Genomic DNA, 20,644 nt, shown 5'->3' with positions numbered 1-20,644 from the left:
GTGGCCCCTGAGATCATCCTGAACAAAGGCCACGACAGCTCCGCCGACTGCTGGTCTCTGGGGATCCTGGTTTTTGAGCTGCTCAGCGGCAGGTACACCAGACCATTGCACCTCTTCACCAAATAGTCTGTGGGAATCTGGACTCACGGCCGGATCAGGTGCAGAAACCACAGGGTTGATCATTGGATCAGCTTCACAGGTCCCCAGAAACCAGGAAACCACTGAGTCTAGATCTGTGAACACTATTTGACCCGGGTTCCCTCCCCCCTGCAGCCCCCCGTTCTCCGGCTCCGACCCGATGCAGACCTACAACGTCATCCTGAGGGGCATCGACATGGTCGAGTTCCCCAAGAAGATCACCAAGAGCGCCGCCAACCTCGTTAAGCGCCTCTGCAGGTTAAAGACCAGTGGAAACAGTCCGCACGTGTACAGATGTTCACTTTAAACAGATGTTTTCCTTCAAGCTGTTTGTCTCCTGCGTTTAAAATGAAATTGAAACGTCAGGTCAGCCGGTGGTGAAACCACGTCAGTAGGTCAGATACCAGAGTAAAGACAGTAGAGACAGCTGAGGGGACCCAGACGACCCTGTAAAGCCAGATAGCGACGCGCCGTCTTCGTCACGCAGAGGAACAGCGATCACGAGGCAGCTTTGATCCAACTCAATCCGATCCCAGAGATCTTACATTTGAGGGCCATGTGCTGGTGTGGGCGGAGCCTGAGTGTGTGTCTGTCTCAGGGACAACCCTTCGGAGAGGCTGGGGAACCAGAAGAACGGAGCGAAGGACATCCAGAAGCACAAGTAAGACACGTGTCTGTCCTCCTCGCGTGCTTCTCTCGCCGGCGTCATGCAAAGCGTCTGACTTCTGCCCCTCAGGTGGTTCGAAGGCTTCAACTGGGACGGCCTCCGCCAGGGAACCGTGGCCTCGCCCTTCACCCCCACGGTGGGAGCCCCTCAGCCCTCCGTCAGGTAGCAGGTCTCCGGTCAGAGCAGTGACCTCCGTCTCTCTCACAGGTGGACGGGCCGCTGGACAACAGCAACTTCGACTACTTCCCCGAAGACGGCGAGGAGCCCCCCCCCGACGAGGAGTCCGGCTGGGACGAGGAGTTCTAACGGAGGAGACGAAAGAACCTCCTTATCTCCATCAAGTTCAGAGGAGGACAAATCCCGAATAAAAAGAAAGTTAAGGGTTAAAAAATGACCATTTAGGAGAAAAGCATTTGGTGATGAATATTCTAACAAGTGATGAGTCATAAAATGAGGAGCTGGACGGTTTCAGGAAGAAATAATATACGTAATCACAATAGTCCAACAATTATGGAATATATTAATAATGTACATTTTTAATCATCTCAACGTGTAAAAAATGAATGAATAAAATCTCCAATCTTTTCAATACAGTTATAAATAATATAAACTGTCAGGATACATTATTATAAATCATAGGATGTGTGTCTGTAGTGTGTGTGTCTGTAGTGTGTGTGTGTGTGTGTGTGTGTGTCTGTAGTGTGTGTGTGTGTGTGTCTGTAGTGTGTGTGTGTGTGTGTGTGTGTGTGTCTGTAGTGTGTGTGTCTGTAGTGTGTGTGTGTGTGTGTGTCTGTAGTGTGTGTGTGTGTGTGTCTGTAGTGTGTGTGTGTCCCCTGACTATGAGACACTGATGAGTCACTGTGGACGTGACATCACAAACACTGTCATGATGTCATAAGGAAGACGTCCTTAGTTTAACATAAAAGCTGCTTTAAGAGATGCTTGTTTTCCCACAATGCTTTGCTTTAGGAGGTGAGTGAGCGCAGGGCGGGGAGGGGGGAGATGTTTATCAGCCTGTTGACCTCTTGACCTCTGGGCCGGTTCACTGCTTCCTGTTCGTGATGGAAAGTCGTCGTCCTCGACTGACGGGTCTCCGCTGATAAGAGAGTCTCACGGCGAGCTCCTCCCCCTCCCCTCCCCCCTGAAAGTAACCACGGCGAGGTGTAGATGTAGTACTTCCCATGTGACCACGATGGGACCTGAAGCTGCTTTTAGAATAATCAAACCTGTGTATGTATTTATATCTTGTATTTAATAAACAACAAGAAACTCATTTCAGCAGCGTTTCTTTTCATCGTGAGCTCGTTTCTTTCTCTTCTGTCGACTTTAAATTCATCGTGACGTCGTTGCTCGGAAACGTTCCTCTCGTGGAAACTTCCACTCATGTGAGCGGCTAAATTCCCCCCATGAATAAACCATCAACACGCGCTCACACGCCGCGCTGCACTGTGATTGGTCCGTCCCACGCGGCCCCCCATATAAACCTGCAGGAGGAGCAGGAGACCAGAACCAGGACCAGCTCCTCCCCCGCAGAGACACCATGACGTCCAGCTCCTCGCTGCTGCTGCTGCTGCTGCTCGCCGCCTCCGCCGCCGCCTTCCAGCTGCTGCCGGACGAGGCGGCTCCCCGCCGGGCCCGATTCTCCGCCAACAGCCCGAGTGAGTCCGCTGTCTCCCGCTGTCTCCCGGTCTCTCCCGGTGTCTCCCGGTGTCTCCTGGTGTCTCCCGGTCTCTAACATATTGTGGCGTAATATGTAGTAGTATATGAACATATACCTAAATATAGGAGGTGAGGAGGTATATATATATATATATATATATATATATATATATATATACATATGGTGAAATTAGCTCCTATTAGCTAATATTGTGTATAAAATAATGCCTCAACGATGACAACATAATAACATATTTAATAACGTGTGCAGCTGATGTGGCCAGATGTTTGAACGGAGCCGTCGCTGTCGGTTGTGGATTCTTCTCTTGTCTGGAGAACTCGACCTGTGACACCGACGGGATGCACGAGATCTGTGAGCTCTTCCTCCAATCAGCTGCCACCTTCAACACGGAGGTCAGTCAGTCTGTCCCACCCGTCTGTCTCACCCGTCTGTCTCACCCGCCATCTGTCTCACTCTCTCCCTGTCCCACTGTCCCCCCCTCAGGGTAAAACCTTCGTGAAGAAGAGTCTTCACTGCATCTCCCAGGGAATCTCCTCCAAGGTTTTCCAAACCATCCGTCGCTGTAACATCTTCCAGAGGATGATCGCCGAGGTTTGTGAGACGAGCCTTCTGATTGGTCGCTGAACTCCTCCCTTCGGATTGGTCGCTGAGTTCCTGACTCTTTGTTTCATTTATGAATGGAAAGGTGCAGGAAGAGTGTTACAGCAGTCTGGACATTTGCACTGTGGCTCGAACCAACCCTGAGGCCATCGGGGAGGTGGTGCAGGTTCCAACGCATTTCCCCAACAGGTGAGCACACACCTCTCCACAGGTAATGCTAAGCTATGCTAACATTGGAGCAAGTAACGTCATATAGTCGTAAATACGGTCGCTACAATATTGTCCATACCATCAAGAGTCTGTACTTCAGACCACGGACTCTTTACAAGAATAATTTGGTTATTTGCAGCCGGTGAACAGGAAGTGACCATATGACCATATATGGACTACAGCGGACGTAGAGATGGTTTATGCGTCTCCGGCAGAGACCTGTCAGTCAGTGTGTAGCTCCGCCCTAAAGCCTCCCCTGTTCTCCCCCTGGTGGTCACTACAGAGAATGCAGCTTTAACTCTGACTTCACGTTAAAGAACTTTGTCTCCTGGTTCAAACATTTACAAGCACAAAAGAAACTCTAACAAATACGATGATACCAACCTTGATTTGAGATTAAGAACCTGAGATGTACTCGTTGACCCCCTTCACCTCCCGTGCTGCAGGTACTACAGCACGCTGCTGCAGGCGCTGCAGGCCTGCGACGAGGAGACGGTGGCGGCGGTGCGGACCGGCCTGGTGGCCCGGCTGGGCCCCGACATGGAGACCTTCCTCCAGCTGGTCCAGAGCAAGCCCTGCGCCGCCGGCTCCGACGCCGCCGCCTACAGCAACCCGTCCAGCTGGAGGAACATGCCGGTGTTCAACGTGCAGCCGGGCTTCAGGGGCCGGGACCCCACCCACCTGTTCGCCAGGAAGAGGTCCGTGGACCAGGTGGAGGGGGGGGGCCAGGGCGAGCAGTAGACGACTCACGCAGATCAGCTGCAGCTTTAGATGGGGATCGGGTAATAATTACTAATCTTTGTTATTCATATTTAGGGTGATTTGCTCGGGCCGACTGCCTGAGATCCTTTACAGACATTTGATTTTCACTGATTGATATCTATTTTCCTAAACAAGTTAATTTATGAGGCCGTTATATTTGAGGGGGTGGGAGGAGGTCCTGAAGGTTCCACGCTGGTCGTGGAGCATCTTCAGGTCTCCTGTTAGAGGACAAACTGCTGGTCTGAGATCACTTTATTAGTTTAAAAGTTGTATGTGATGTTTGAATGAGAAGCTGCTGTAACACATAAGACGACTTGACTGGTGAAATAAATGATGTTGTGTGATTTCGGTTTGTGTGATTTTTCTTCAAAACGTGTAAAATAAGTTTTATTATTTAATATTTATTTATTTTTATATATGCATACAAACATACACATATATTTAAATATGTAAATATATTATTTATTTAAATAAAATGGTAACAATAGAATATTTATTTCCCAAAAGAAATGTGGGAACTTGTATTTAAGTGTATTTTTCTTCCTTTATATAATTATATTGATGATTATATAAAAAGCAATAAGTCTAAGGACACTTTATTTGAAAGATCAAGAATAACCTTGATCTGTATTCTTGTAGCTTGTAGAAGAACCCGGTGGCTTAAATCAATAATTTACACAAGTTAACAAGTATTTCCACTTAAAGGTGTTTCAAATAGTTTTGTTATGGTTGGTGAATTTACGGGGGGGCTGAAAACTTATAATGATGTTTTCCTTTTATTGCTTTTCTTCATTTTCTTTCTTTCGTTTTATTTTATTTTATTTATCTTTTTGAATGTGTTGTTTTACTTTACTGCTTTTCCTTTGTACAAAGTACTTTGTGAAGAATTTATGAATTGTTACCGTGACGAAGAGAAGGCCGACAGCGAGCGTTCACACGGCCTGAAGTCCCCCGTCTCTGACACATTGGTTCAGGCTTCAAAGACCGGTACAACAAATACTTTTACTGCACAAGAGTACTTCTACTACTGATACGTTAAGTATATTGTACTGCACTATGAGTACTTTTACTAGTTATAATTCAAATACATTCTATATTTTTTTACAATAGTAGTAATGAAGTATCTTAATGTTAGAGGAAACATTTTAGTGAACAACGAGTATCTTTTCATCAGTACTGCTCGTACTTTAAGTACATGAAGCCGATAATGCTACTTTCACCTTGGTTTAATATTGAATACAGTACTTTGAAACACAGTATTTACTCCATATCCTGTTTGTTGGGACTCAACGTCTCTCGCTCGGCCATCTGTCACTAACGGCCTCAGCTCCTCTTTACGGCCCATTAACGCCCATCAGGCAGGTGAACCATTTCTCGGTCAACTCAGAATCGGTCAGGAACGCGTCTGCAGAGCTGAACGAAAAGAGAACTGATTCAGACATTTTATACCAGCCGGCCGCGCTTCCACTACGTTATTACTATGTTGTTACTACGTTAATACTGTGTTATTACTACATGTTACTACGTTCTTACTATGGTGTTACTACGTTAATACTACAGCGTTACTACGTTAATACTATGGCGTTACTACGTTATTACTACGCATTACATTATTATTACGTGTTACTACGTTATTACTATGGTGTTACTGCGCTATTACTATACGTTACATTATTACTTTGTGTTACTGCGTTATTACTATGGTGTTACTACATTATTACTACGGTGTTACTACGTTAATACTACGGGTTACATTATTACTATGTGTTACTACGTTATTACTACGCGTTACATTATTAGGTGTTACTACGTTATTACTATGGTGTTACTGCGTTATTACTACACGTTACATTATTACTTTGTGTTACTGCGTTATTACTATGGTGTTACTACGTTATTACTATGGTGTTACTACGTTGTTACTACGTTAATACTACGGGTTACATTATTATTATGTGTTACTACGTTATTACTATGGTTTTACTACGTTATTACTTTGTGTCACTACGTTATTATTACGTGTTACATTATTATTACGTGTTACTACGTTATTACTATGGTGTTACTGCGTTATTACTACACGTTACATTATTACTTTGTGTTACTACGTTATTACTATGGTGTTACTACGTTATTACTACGCGTTGCATTATTACTTTGTGTTACTACATTATTATTACGTGTTACTACGTTATTACTATGGTGTTACTACGTTATTACTACGCGTTACATTATTATTGCGTGTTACCACTTTATTACTATGGTGTTACTACGTTATTACTACACGTTACATTATTATGGTGTTACTACGTTATTTCTACGCCTTACATTATTACTTTGTGTTACTACGTTATTACTACGTGTTATGTTAATGTGTGTGTGTGTGTGTGTGTGTGTGTTTGGCTTATACTCGCTAGGTAGAGGGGACTGACAGGTTGTAACTACAAAGTGAGGACATTTATGTAAAATAGGGACATTTCGAGTTGTCCTGTTGGAGGATGAAGAACCAGCGAAAAAACTCAAACACAATTTAGAAAATCTTTGTTTTTGACTGAAAAGGAGAGAAAATATGTTTTGTCAATATCATCACAACAACAGAACAAAATTCCAAAAATATTTTTAATACAGTTGTTAACTAGTTAACGTTACACATTCAACTAGAAGCGTTTCTGGCAGGCAGCAACCAGCGGGACGACAAGTGCAATGTTGAAGTGTATCATCTTTTACTGCGGAGAAATACATGTTGGTGCAAAATAAATGAATACATCTATAAATGAGTAATAACTTGTTGGTGGACAAATAAAAAGTAAAGTTTATTACACGTTTTTAGATTTAATTGTGGTGCATTTTAATTCACTCTTCTGTTTCCCCCTTTATTACTGTCAATATTTCTCATTTAAATCCAGTTTGGTCTTCCACATAAAAGAATAGTATAGTACAATATTCCCACTGATGACACATTTCTATTATTATTGTTATTTGTATTAACATAACCAAAGCACGGATGCAATGAGCAGCACAGCAGCAGCTCTCACGTCCTCTCCGCTGGACTCTCCGTGTGGATGAGATGCTGTTTCCTGAGGCCCAACTGGGGAGTCCAGCTCCGTCCAGCTGTTCCTCACATCAGGATAAACGACAACGAAGCTTCGTCTGAGTCTCCTCGAGCCGCCGGCCTTGTCCCAGCAGAGGACACGAGATGAAGGAAAAAAAAGTCCCAGGACGCCTACGTGGAGCTACAGGAACCAGCCGAGGAGGTGGAGGTGACCGTAGAATACTGGACCAGAGGAACGGCGAGCTCCAGGTACTCCTGCAGAGACGGGACCACCGGGTTAAAAAACGCAGAGACCCTCACTGAGAAATAACCCCCTGCTGGTCACTGCAGAGAATGCAGCTAGTTAACGGGATGAAGGTATCTCCATGAAGAACCCGTTACCTGGTTGGCCATGAGAGACAGCGTGCGGTCCAGGTCTTCGACCAGCTGGAGGAACGTGGGCCTGCGAGACGGGACGGCGGCCCAGCAGTCCCTCATCATCATGTACCTGATGGAACAAAACACTCGGCCCTTCACACAGAATGTTCTACAAGCCTCTCTGAAAAAAGAGACCTGTGTGATGTCAGCACCTCACTACGTCATGAAAAGTCTAAATGAAGTATTTTAACAAGATGAGACCAATGATGACCACAAGAACAAGGCGCTACTGCTCGTATTACTACTCTTACTGTATGAGGCACTTACATCATGTGGATTGAACATGTCATTGATCATGTGATCGTTTTGATTGTTTTTACTTTTCAAAGGTCAAAGGTCATGTTACTATTTTGGACAACACAAATCAGAACCAGAATCATGGGAAAAAAGGGAAATTATTGTTTTGGGATTTGACATTGGAAATAGTTTGAATTCAGTCTCCTCTCGATGCCTCGATTCTGTGGCTGATGAAATGGATTTAGCACAGAAGAAACATCTCAGAGGAACCAGAGAGCCTTTCTACACTCTAGTCTGACGATGCTGCGCCTCCTTCTCTGGACTCATATGAGGAGCGTGAACTCACAGCTCCTCCGTGCAGGCCGAGGGTTTCTCCATGCGGTGGCCCTCCTTCAGCAGCTTGAAGAGCTCCTCCACGGGGACCCCGGGGTACGGGGACCCGCCCAGGGTGAAGATCTCCCACAGCAGGACTCCGAAGGACCACCTGCAGCAGCACGGAGGAAGCTTTAGAGGAAGCTCGGGCACGCGATGAACAAGATGATGGTTCATTGAGTCATTGACAGCTCCTCCCCCGCAGAGACACCAAGTCATTGTTCTGCTTCCAGTTTCTCGAAGCTTTTCTCTCTTTTATAACTGGATAACTTTTCAATATTTAGAGAGGACTTCCTGGACTTCTGATGAGCTTTTAAATATTTTCATGCAGACAAAACAAGAAAAAGAACCAACAGATGAGGTCATAATATCTCTGTTGAGTTGTGACTGGATTAATATTCAGACTCATTTATTTATGTAACGTTTAACCCTCAGAAACACGGTTTTATAGCTGAAACTTACACGTCGCTTTGATGTGTGTAGACGCGGTCAAACAAAGCTTCAGGTGCCATCCACTTCACCGGGAGACGGCCCTGAGCAGGAGGACACAAGGACATGAAGACGTGAGGATATGAGGACATGAAGACATGAGGACATCCACTCTTACATTGGTGGTCTTCTTGTAGTAGTCGATGTGGTGGACGTCTCGAGCGAGACCAAAGTCAGCGATCTTCATGACGTCGTCCTCTGTGACCAACACGTTCCTGGCTGCCAGGTCTCTGTGGATACACTGGGGGGGGGGAGTCAAACGCTTGGCTTTAATGTGATCTCTTCAATGGAGACATTTTTAATAAATAACATGTTTTTGATGAAATATCACAATTACAAAAATTCTGGTTGTTGGTTTGTCACAGATGATGCGTTCAAGCGGCGTCAGAAAGAGGAAAGTCTGACAACAATGAGCGTTTTTCCAGCCTCTTTCTGTGATAAACATGTGATAAACTGTTTAGAGACAACAGGCTCACTGATGTTGGATTCAGAGGCCCATGAGGGAGTCTCTCGGGATCTCACTGACCTTCTTGGAGGCCAGGTAGGCCATCCCTCGGGCCACCTGGTACGCAGCCGACACCAGCTCCCTGACCTCCAGCCTCCCCAAGGTCGCCTGCCTCGGCCCGCTCCAGTACTCCAACCCGACCGGTCGGCGAGCCCGGAGGAACTCCCTCAGGTTCCCCTGGGAGGCGTACTCCACCACCACGTACAGGGGGCCTAACGGAGGGGGGGTCACATTAACATCTGGACACATCGGCACCCACAGACCGCCGCTCACGGAGGACACACTCACCGCGCTGAGTGCACGCGCCCAGCAGGTTGATGATGTTCTTGTGCTTGCCGATCATCTTCATCATCTCCATCTCAGAGATCAGGTCGGACAGGTCCTTCTCCGTGGCGTCCGCTGAACGCGACAACAAGACAGCCCCGGGTCAAAGGTCAAATCATTGTGACTCTCGAGATCTGGTATGATTCACAATGAATTGAATGGTGTGGATCACCTTTCAGCATCTTCACGGCCACCTTAGAGAGACGCGTCGGTTTATTCCTGTCGAGCCCGACGGCCTCGGCCAGAACCACCTGACCGAAACAGCCTTCGCCCAGAGGCGTCCCCAGGGTCAGCCTGAGGACGCCATGCCAACGAGACATGTCAAAAACATACTAACAAGACAGAGGACATGTCAACAACATACTAACAAGACAGAGGACATGTCAACAACATACTAACAAGAGAGAGGACATGTCAACAACATGTTAACAAGACAGAGGACATATCTACAACATACTAACAAGACAGAGGACATGTCAACAACATACTAACAAGAGAGAGGACATGTCAACAACATGTTAACAAGACAGAGGACATATCTACAACATACTAACAAGACAGAGGACATGTCAACAACATACTAACAAGACAGAGGATATGTCAACAACATGTTAACAAGACAGAGGACATGTCAACAACATACTAACAAGACAGAGGACATGTCAACAACATACTAACAAGACAGAGGACATATCAACAACATACTAACAAGACAGAGGACATGTCAACAACATGTTAACAAGACAGAGGACATGTCAACAACATGTTAACAAGACAGAGGACATGTGAACAACATACTAACAAGACAGAGGACATTTCAACAACATGTTAACAAGACAGAGGACATGTCAACAACATGTTAACAAGACAGAGGACATGTCAACAACATGTTAACAAGACAGAGGACATGTCAACAACATGTTAACAAGACAGAGGACATGTCAACAACATACTAACAAGACAGAGGACATGTCAAGTAAAACGTTTAAGGACAGAAATCAGTTTGTTTCTTATTGTTTCACGTTCTGTTGGGTGGAATAAACATCAAACGCTTTTGTACAATAAGAAGGTAAATAAGCGTACAACATGGTTTATTTTTATTTGTGTGGCCCGAGCAGCAGTTTGCCTGAAGGAACGAGGTCGAGGCCACACAAGGAGCAGAGATTAGAAGGCGCTCTGTGGGTTCCTGAAGATTTACTGGCGACACTTTTTTAGCCCGTTGGAAAGATGTAATTTGTCATGAAGGGTGAAGCTCTGAGAGACTGCAGACAGTCAGTGAGGCAGGAGATTGAAGTGAAGACTGTAAATAACAACTTATCTATCCTCAACATAGAGACCTGTCAATCAGCATGTAGCCCCGCCCTAAAGCGTCCCCTGCTTTATGGTCTGTTTGACTCTAAATGGACCATAATTCACTAAATGAACATCATGCTGAAACTAGAGACTGAGACCATAAACTCATGTTTACAACGTTTACTGAGGGAATGAAAGAGTCATTTCCTCATAGACGTCTATGGGAGCAGAGGAGTCGCCCCCTGCTGGTCACTACAGAGAAGTAGAGTCATTTCCTCATAGACGTCTATGGGAGCAGAGGAGTCGCCCCCTGCTGGTCACTACAGAGAAGTAGAGTCATTTCCTCATAGACGTCTATGGGAGCAGAGGAGTCGCCCCCTGCTGGTCACTACAGAGAAGTAGAGTCATTTCCTCATAGACGTCTATGGGAGCAGAGGAGTCGCCCCCTGCTGGTCACTACAGAGAAGTAGAGTCATTTCCTCATAGACGTCTATGGGAGCAGAGGAGTCGCCCCCTGCTGGTCACTACAGAGAAGTAGAGTCATTTCCTCATAGACGTCTATGGGAGCAGAGGAGTCGCCCCCTGCTGGTCACTACAGAGAAGTAGAGTCATTTCCTCATAGACGTCTATGGGAGCAGAGAAGTCGCCCCCTGCTGGTCACTACAGAGAATGCAGCTTTAACTCGTGACGCTTGACTCCTGGGTGTAACAGAAACATGAAGCTCGGCGGTAGACTCAACCTGCAGAATGTCGTACCTGTCACGAGGAAGCTCCCAGGCGGAGTCGTAGGGGAGTTCGTACTCCGACATCCCCGTCAGGATGGTGGTCGCGCCGCTGGAGAGACGACACTGGCGCACCAAACACATCCCGGACTGGAGGGAGGACGAGGAATCCAACGACACCTGCAGGGGGAGGAGCGATTGCTTGAGATCGCAAATACCTACATTATGATAAATAGTCCAATGAATTCGACACTAAAAATCACTGTTTCTGTCAACGCAGTCCGGTGGAAGTAGACGCGTACATAACATGGAGCAAAGTGTTTGTTTACTTTGAAATGAGATGCTGTTTGGTTTCATCTCTGTGGTGAACTTCAGCGGGGAACAGGAACTGGAACCCTACCTGTCTCCTCAGCGGGATGCTCTTGGCCAACTTCTGGACCGCCAGTGGCCCGCTGAAGTCGCTCTTCTTCGGGGCGCAGCAGAGCCGGCAGACCACCGCCGTGGCCACCACGATGACGATGATGAAGAAGCCCAAGCAGTAGATGAAGATCTCCAGGTATGTCTGAGAGGGCAGCAGGGCGGGAGGCACCTCTGTGACCAGAGAGAAAGAAAGGTAGAAGGTGCCATTGGTGGAGCTCCAGGAGGAGGAGCTCCAGGAGCTACAGGAGAAGGAGCTCCAGGAAGAGGTAAGGCAATATGGCTCATTTCAACAACAAGGCAATTCAAAGTGCTCCACATAAAACCATTAAAAACATAAGACAAGGAGATTTACAAACAGTTAAGAATATTAATACATTGAAACATAGAAAAACAGACATTGAAAGGAGAAAAAAGACGTTGAAAGATTTGAAATAGAATAAAATAGTATGTATTGTAATTGAAGAATTCAGACTTCTGCAGAAATGGTCAGTTGAAGGCAGCAGCAAACAGAAACGTTGTTAATTAAGAGGAACGCAACGTACCGTCGACCACTGAGAGCCAGGCGGAGTGATGAGAGACGCCGATGGAGTTTTCCGCCATACAGGTGTACTCGCCTGAGTCGCCCGGTGTCACATTCCTCAGGGTCAGAACCTCCATCTCTTTGTCCGTTGTGTTCAAGCCCGCCGTCTGGGAAGAGAAGCGGCGTAATGTGACAGGAAGAAAAAAAACGTCAAGAAAAGAAAGACCGACCTCCAGCTGACGGCTATTATTCACTATTTGATGACATTTAAAAAAGAAAATAATCAATCAAATAATAAAAAATAAGTAGGTCACCCAAATCTACGAACATCTGGACTTTGGACAGCTAGACTGTGAACCTCTGGACTCTGGAACGTGGACCTCTGCAGGGACTTACCTTGAGGACCAGGATGTACGGGTGTCCATCCGGGGCCTCTCGGCTGCCATTGACGGTGATGTGTTTGAGCCACCGGATGTGAGGCTGCGGGTCACTGAACACGCGGCACACAAACTCCACGTTACGGCCGACCTGCGCCGTCTGGTTGGCCGGCAGACCGGCCTGCAGGATCGGCCTGTGGGGGGAGCGCTCTGCCGGGTGTTAAAATGAATAAAATGAGTTACAGGTGAACCAGCGACGCTCATTCAGCATCATCAGGGTTCGCCGTGTTATTTACAATAGCAATCCTCCCTCATTTTAAATCTGCATGATCACAAAGTTAAAGGGTATCAGTTCAGACATCACAAACAGAATCTACCCCTCAAAGACCAGGTATGGACTCGGTCTAGAGACATCCTGGCTTTGGTCTTTGCGCTGGTCTCAACTTCTCATGGTCTTGGGTTTTTCTCTGTCCAGACTCTCTGGTCTTGGTCTTTGCTTGGTCTCAAGCCCTCAAAGTCTTTGTCTTGACTTGATCTACTCTGGTCCCAGTCATGACTAGTCCTTACTTTAGGTGGTCTGCATTAAAACTGGAGATGCCCTCTGTCTTTTCCAGGTGTGTCAGTTTTATCTACATTTAGATCTTCTATGATCTTCTTACCAACTACGTCCAGCAGGTAGGTGTGCTTGAGGCTCCCATATTCATTCTCCACCACACAAGTGTAGTTCCCTTTATCCGACGGGACCACAGACTCCATTATCAGAGTCCACATGTGGTCTCTGATCTGAAAGATCCAGGAGATCATTTTAGAAAACACTCACAAATACAAGTGGTTGGACTTCTGCAGGTTTTTGAAAACTCACCTTGAAGCCACCGATCCTTTGGTCCTTCCTGAAAACCTTCCCGTTCTTGTACCAGCGCAACAAGGGAACCGGGTTTCCCGTCGCCTGGCAACGGAACTTTACCGTCTGGCTGGCGGGGACGGCGTGCAGCTTCTTCTCCATCTTCTCCGCGTTCACCCACAGAGGCGCCGACGCTGACGGGGCAAAGCATCGCCGCGTTATCAACTCAAAGACCACAGTGGGAGGAGAGAGAAGAAGAATCGAGGGTGGGAGGAGTCACCTTGGAGCTTCTCGTTGCTCGTCGACAACTCGTTGGACAGTTTGTTCTCTTCCGAAGATGACTCGTCTTCCTCCTCGTCTTCAGAAGATTTCCCCGTGTTGGCTGAAAAAAAAAGTTGAAATGCTTCATAGACTCGGGTGTTGTGTGGTCAGATTTCAGAACTTCTCTTTCTGGGTCGCCAGATGTTCCTCAGACAATCCAACGCATTCACCTCTGACCTCTGACCTCCCCTATGTTCCCATTGAAATCCCAGTAGGAAAAACCTTTATGGGTGTTCTGGCGGAGCGTCTGTAAAATTGTTCTGATCCAAAAAAGGGGGTTCTACCTAGAACCTTCTGTGACTGAACCACTGCTGAAAGGGTCTATAAACCCGTGATGGGTGCTAACGAGACCCTATTTTCATTCAAAGAGTTTAGGCCACAAACTTTTCCACAGAAGATCCCTTTTATACGCCAATGCTTTCATCTGGAACCTGAAAGCCTTTGTTTAATCAAGGGGGTATAATCCAGAACCCTGAAGAAGCCTTTGTTTAATCAAAGGGGTATAATCCAGAACCCTGAAGAAGCCTTTGTTTAATCAAGGGGGTATAATCCAGAACCCTGAAGAAGCCTTTGTTTAATCAAGGGGGTATAATCCAGAACCCTGAAGAAGCCTTTGTTTAATCAAAGGGGTATAATCCAGAACCCTGAAGAAGCCTTTGTTTAATCAAAGGGGTATAATCCAGAACCCTGAAGAAGCCTTTGTTTAATCAAGGGGGTATAATCCAGAACCCTGAAGAAGCCTTTGTTAAAATAAACAACTCTCAATGAACTATTAATCTCACAAAGAAGCCTTCGTTCAACCAAGGACGGCTCGGAATTAAAGGGTTCTGGGTAGGAAGAAGCCTTTGGAACCCCTTACTTCTTAGAACCGGAGACACTGGACGCAAGAATAAGATAGTGAGCAAACTGGAAATACAGATTATGACAAATGTGCAACTTGTGTGAACCACATGAAACGGTTTATAAAAAGAGCAGCGCCGGCTGGTCGGTTCCAGGGACGGAGTTCACTGCAGTTACAGGAACAATTAACTGGGTTGGTCCTCTCCGCGAGGAGGGAGGACGGAGTCCAAGCCGGCGAGGTGGGAAATTAAAAACAGACTAGTTTACGTGCTGGAAAACAACAGAATGACGTTGACTGGACTCCAGATGTTTGAAGCCAAACCAACAGAAGGTAAATACATTCATATGCACAGAAACCTTGTTCTGCTGTGTGTGTGTGTGTGTGTGTGTGTGTGTGTGTGTGTGTGTGTGTGTGTGTGTGTGTGTGTGTGGGTGTGTGTGTGTGTGTGTGTGTGTGTGTGTGTGTGTGTGTGCGCAGGATACAAAGACCAGAAACCCAGAGCCAACCATCAAAACGAAATCTCTCTAACCAGTTTCAGATGTCCCAAAGCACAAAACCTTTTTCTTAGTCACAATGTCTCAGTGAGACGTTCTCTCACTGGAAACTTTGAAAAGCTTTTAGAAACACATAAAATAGACGCACACAACAAACACCCACAGCCGAACTTATTTAAAAGTACTTCTTCTGATGTGAAAGGAAGGAATGAGGCATTTTTCACTTCCCATAGTTTTTTGCATCTCTATATGTACTGCTGTGCTAACCGAGCTAGCAGTGCTAACAGAGCTAACAGAGGCACAAACAAAGGCAAAGAGTACCACTAATATACAAGTACTTCCAAAACGCTGTGGGGAACTTTTATTGTGTTTCTTAGATCAAAGAGGTCTCAAACACACCCAGCGGTGGTTTAATGAACCGTAACTGAGCTGATGGTTTAAAGTTAAGACATCACAGTGTAAATAAATAAGTAGGATCTTTCATGGTATCATCACATTATAAAACACCTAGTCAGTGTTTACATCAACAGGAGGAGGAACTGAGTTCAGGTGTAATCTGTAAAATGGAGTGAATACTTTATCCTATTTCCTACTATCTAATCAGAGTGGGATGGGGGGGTCGGAGAAGACATTGGATCTCAGAAGCTGGATGAGGAACTATTTTGCCACTTTTTAATGCTTCTTCTGTACATTCATTTTCTGCACGCTGTTCAATCGTTTAATTGCTTTGGTCGCACCTGTATCCGTGTCCTCGGTGGCCGGTGAGGACCGGGTCTGAGGAAACTGGACCAACAGAACCAGCAGGATGCAGCAGAGCAGCAGCCGGAGGCAGCGGGGGGGCGGCATGTCGCCCTCGTGTGTTGATGCGCTTCCTGTCTGTGGACGAGAAGGATTCATTATTTAGGTTTTCACTTGAATACCGATCCTAGTGTGGGGAGAACAACCTGGAGCTGAACAAGCTCAAAACTGTGGAGATGACAGTGGACTTTAAGAAGAGCCCCCCATCATTCCCCCCTCACTATACTCAACAACACTGTCTGCTGTCGAGACCTTCAGGATTCTGGGATCCACAATCTCCCAGGACCTGAAATGGGGCTCCAACAGCGACTGGAGGCCCAGCAGAGGATGCACTTCCTGCGCCAGTTCAGGTGTTCTACTTCGCCATCATCCAGTGTGTTCTCTGTTCTTCCATCACTGTGTGGTTTGGATCGGCCACCAAACAGGACCGAGCCAGACTACAACGGATTGTCTGCAGAGAGACTGCAGACAATGGTTCCAGCCTGCTATCCATCCTGGATTTGTGCACCTCCAGAGTCATGAAACGGGCTGGCATGATCACTGCGGACACCCTGGACCCAAGCTGTTCCCCCTGGTAGGCGCTACGGAGCACTGTACGGCAAAACCACCAGACACAGGATCAGCTTCTTTCCACAATTAACCAGACAGTCCATCTGCACTACTTGCACTACATATTTATATTGGACTACTACCACCTTCACATTCATATTGTACATACCAGTAAATGTTTATGCTTATTTTTTGTTTTTCTATTTTGTTGTCTTTACTGTCTTTTTCAAATTTGTTATATTTCTATTTTTTATTTGTGTAAACATACATGGCCAATAAAGCCTATTCTGATTCTGATAAAGCAGATTCTAAATGTGGATTAATACGCTGATGGATATCTCTTTTCTATAAAACCTGTCATTCAGTTTCTCAGTTTCCATGGTGACGTCACTAAATGTCTCGTTTTGCCTTGTTGCCCTACAATGCAGCTGCGCTCCATAGATGCTGGTTACTTGTTGTTCCTATGGTTTTAAAAAGTAGGCTGGGGGCCAGAGCCTTCAGTCATCAAGCTCCTCTTCTGTGGAACCAGGTTCCACTTTCAGTCCGGGGGGGCAGATTCGGTCAGCTCTTTTAAAGTAAAACTTAAAACGTTCCTCTTTGATTCTGCCTATAGTTAGGGCTGGCTCAGGTTAGTCCGGACCAGCCCTTAGTTAAGCTGCTATAGGCTTAGAATGCCGGGGGAATTCTTAGGACACACCAAGCTCCTCTCTCACGCTCTCGTTCTACAATAACTCACGTTTTATTAATGCACATGACTAATTCAGCTTCTTTCTGGGAGTTGTTTGTGCTTTCTCCCATAGATCGTAGTTCCTTCTGGACCCTGGTCCTGACACCTGCCGTGGCCCTGCTGACACCTGCTGCCATCATCATCATCGTTATTATTATTATTTTAAATATGAGTCTTGATGACCCTAAATCTTAATTATCCAACCTGTGCGTAATGAATAAACAACTAAACTAATTCAAAAACAAAACCTTTTAAATTAGCTTCCATGCTAACTTCTGGGACGAAAATCAGCATTGACAGGCTCTCTCTGCAACTGTGCATACCCCCCCGTTCCCACTAAATAGCTGTCACCATCAAACTCACACTGGCAGACTAAAACAAACACAAAGAGGATTGCAGCGAACCGCCCGACTGTCCTCAAACACATCATTTGGTCCCAAAAACACAAGACGTTCAGTTGGAGACAGAAGACACATGAGAGGACGACTACGTCCCCCACATTCCCAGAGACAACCAGATACTTTACTTCTAGTTTTGCATCTTCAAGGACTGTTGCGTGTAGAATAAAAACCGGTGGAGAAGCCGTGGAGAACATGCAGATCAGAAGACCCATCTGGGAGAAACAGAATGTGGGTGTTTTAAACCCTTTCGACATCTGGAACGTCAGAGTTCTACTTCTCAGTGACCTCAGCGAGTAAGAACTCTCCTCCCGTCACCTGCCCTCCACATTCTGCAGCTCTGCAACGTTTAACCAACTGACGGAGCGAGTCCAAGCTGGAGGAGCAACAGGAAGAGAACGTGAATCTCCAGCAGGTGATTAAATACATGAACAAGCTTCTGGATCTCAACTCTTATGGAAAAATCTGGTGAAATATGCAAATGAGGCTTTATCTTCCAAATATGTGCTCATTTTCACACATTTCCTGAACATGATTGTGAACATTTTATAAATCCAGGTGCAAAATGATTGTTTCATGTTGTTGACAAATCAGAGTCAAAGGCTTTCACATCATGGACGTCTCCACAGATCATCTCCACTTATCTCCATTGATAAATGTTGAGTCTGTGAATGAGTTGAGAACCTACAGACCTTATTCATTTAAAGAGTAGATATCAATAGGACACTTTTTCTTGGGCAGTAGTACTTCTTCACCTCTGGTGAGTAGGGTTTCTCACTAAACATGTGAAAAAAAGATATATAAATATAAATCGTTGTTACAAATGAATTTTTATTAGTTTTACTGCAGTAAATAATCTAGAATCTAAGTAAAGAACATTAGTAAAGTGTATTAGTATAATAGTCAAGAGCAGTAGAGTACAGCAGTAGAGTAAAATAGTAAAGTACTGCAGTAGACTATAGTACTGGAGTATAGCAGTAGAGTATAGTAGCAAAGTTCAGCAGTATAGTAGTAACGCACAGCATAGAGTATAGTAATAGAGTACAGCAGTAGAGTATAGTAGTAAAGTTCAGCAGCATAGTAGTAGAGTACAGCAGTAGAGTATAGTAGTAAAGTTCAGCAGTGTAGTAGTAATGCACAGCAGTAGAGTATAGTCGTAAAGTACAGCAGTAGAGAATAGTAGTAAGGTACAGTAGTAGAGAATAGTAGTTATGTACAGTAGTAGAGAATAGTAGTAAAGTTCAGCAGTATAGTTGTAAAGCACAGCAGTAGAGTATAGTACCAGAGTACAGCAGTGGAGTATAGTAGTAAAGTTCAGTAGTATAGTAGTAATGCACAGCAGTAGAGTATAGTAGTAAAGTACAGCAGTAGAGAATAGTAGTAAAGTACAGTAGTAGAGAATAGTAGTTATGTACAGCAGTAGAGTATAGTAGTAAAGTTCAGCAGTATAGTTGTAAAGTACAGTAGTGGAATATAGTAGTAAAGTACAGCAGTAGAGAACAGTAGTAAAGTACAGCAGTATAGTAGTAAAGCACAGCAGTAGAGTATAGTACAAGAGTACAGCAGTATAGTAGTAAAGTTCAGCAGTATAGTAGTAAAGTACAGTAGTGGAGTATAGTAGTAAAGTACAGTAGTAGAGAATAGTAGTAAAGTACAGTAGTAGAGAATAGTAGTAAAGAACAGTAGTAGAGTATAGTAGTAAAGCACAGCAGTATAGTAGTAAAGCACAGCAGTAAAGTACTAGAATACAGCAGTAAAGTATAGTAGTAACGTTCAGCAGTATAGTAGTAAAGCACAGCAGTAGAGTATAGTACTAGAGTACAGCAGTAGAGTATAGTAGTAAAGTTCAGCAGTATAGTAGTAAAGTACAGTAGAAGAGAATAGTAGTAAAGTACAGTAGTAGAGTATAGTAGTAAAGTACAGTAGTAGAGAATAGTAGTAAAGTACAGTAGTAGAGAATAGTAGTAAAGTACAGTAGTAGAGAATAGTAGTAAAGTACAGTAGTAGAGAATAGTAGTAAAGAACAGTAGTAGAGTATAGTAGTAAAGTATAGCAGTATTCTCCATGACGGCTCTTTTTTACCTCTGTGGGTCCGAGGCTCGATGTTCAGAGTCGGATCAACGAGAGCGGAAAAGATCCCAGTTTAATGGCGCTAAGCGAGGCGCCGTCTGCTGTTTTCTGCTCACTGAGTCCTCAGGAGCAGCTCCGCCTCCAGAGGGAGTTTTCCCCCCCCCACTCCATTAATGCCCCCCGACAACTATTCATTCACTCCCCTTCAGAGTGGCGCAACGCAGCCTCATGCACGGCCCTCTCCTCCCTCCTCCTCCTCCCTCTCCTCCCTCCTCCTCCTCCCTCTCCTCCCTCCTCCCTCTCCTCCCTCCTCCTCCTCCCTCTCCTCCCTCCTCCTCCTCCCTCTCCTCCCTCCTCCTCCTCCCTCTCCTCCCTCCTCCCTCTCCTCCCTCCTCCTCCTCCCTCTCCTCCCTCCTCCTTCTCTCCCCTAGGAGCCTTCACCCCCCCCCTTCAGGAGCAGGAATAATTTCCTCTCTTTACATTCCTGTTGTGCACAATTTACTGAGAGATTAACCATTCGCCCCCCTTAAGGTACTAATACCACTGTGTAAAGGTACTCTGTTACAGTACAAGTACTAATACCACTGTGTAGAGGTACTCTGTTACAGTACAAGTGCTAATACCACTGTGTAAAGGTACTCTGTTACAGTACAAGTACTAATACCACTGTGTAGAGGTACTCTGTTACAGTACAAGTGCTAATACCACTGTGTAAAGGTACTCTGTTACAGTACAAGTGCTAATACCACTGTGTAAAGGTACTCTGTTACAGTACAAGTACTAATACCACTGTGTAGAGGTACTCTGTTACAGTACAAGT

The 20,644-nt window shown here is 45.4% G+C and overlaps 3 protein-coding genes across 5 annotated transcripts in view; 2 read left to right on the top strand and 1 right to left on the bottom strand.

Annotated features, from left to right (window-relative positions):
- LOC120831706 (cGMP-dependent protein kinase 1) overlaps positions 1-1,409 on the top strand; it is a 9,188-nt gene extending 7,779 nt beyond the window's left edge. For both annotated transcript variants that reach the window (XM_078088576.1, XM_078088575.1), the window contains 5 exons: positions 1-92; positions 274-396; positions 737-799; positions 875-941; positions 1,013-1,409. The exon at positions 1-92 is cut by the window's left edge and continues 72 nt beyond it. In XM_078088576.1, the coding sequence (XP_077944702.1) occupies positions 1-92; positions 274-396; positions 737-799; positions 875-941; positions 1,013-1,111 (444 nt within the window). In that variant the 3' untranslated portion in view covers positions 1,112-1,409. The remainder of the gene's footprint in view (positions 93-273; positions 397-736; positions 800-874; positions 942-1,012) is intronic.
- An 889-nt stretch (positions 1,410-2,298) lies between these two features.
- On the top strand, positions 2,299-4,402 carry stc1l (stanniocalcin 1, like). Its single transcript, XM_040197508.2, has 5 exons — positions 2,299-2,463; positions 2,736-2,878; positions 2,970-3,077; positions 3,172-3,275; positions 3,743-4,402. Exons 1-5 carry the CDS (start codon positions 2,346-2,348, stop codon positions 4,035-4,037), a joined length of 768 nt encoding a protein of 255 aa, XP_040053442.2. The 5' UTR covers positions 2,299-2,345; the 3' UTR covers positions 4,038-4,402.
- A 2,257-nt stretch (positions 4,403-6,659) lies between these two features.
- Positions 6,660-20,134, bottom strand: fgfr1b (fibroblast growth factor receptor 1b). Of its 2 annotated transcripts, XM_078088573.1 has the most exons (18): positions 19,837-19,977; positions 18,447-18,531; positions 16,020-16,158; positions 13,907-14,008; positions 13,648-13,820; positions 13,445-13,568; positions 12,805-12,995; positions 12,431-12,575; positions 11,869-12,059; positions 11,503-11,648; positions 9,627-9,748; positions 9,419-9,529; positions 9,152-9,342; positions 8,744-8,866; positions 8,599-8,669; positions 8,111-8,248; positions 7,492-7,597; positions 6,660-7,365 (listed from the first exon to the last, which is right to left on the bottom strand). In XM_078088573.1, exons 2-18 carry the CDS (start codon positions 18,453-18,455, stop codon positions 7,282-7,284), a joined length of 2,166 nt encoding a protein of 721 aa, XP_077944699.1. In that variant the 5' UTR covers positions 18,456-18,531; positions 19,837-19,977; the 3' UTR covers positions 6,660-7,281. The 2 variants fall into 2 exon arrangements, with proteins under 2 accessions (XP_077944699.1, XP_077944700.1); XM_078088574.1 differs by lacking the exon at positions 18,447-18,531 and having other exon boundaries at positions 19,837-20,134.
- Positions 20,135-20,644: the final 510 nt, after the last annotated feature.

This window comes from Gasterosteus aculeatus, chromosome 14 (genome assembly GCF_964276395.1).
Source record: "Gasterosteus aculeatus chromosome 14, fGasAcu3.hap1.1, whole genome shotgun sequence".
NCBI classification, from domain to species: domain Eukaryota; kingdom Metazoa; phylum Chordata; class Actinopteri; order Perciformes; family Gasterosteidae; genus Gasterosteus; species Gasterosteus aculeatus.
The sequence above is the reverse complement of the archived record's forward strand: the minus strand, read 5'-3'. Positions and strand labels throughout refer to the sequence as shown.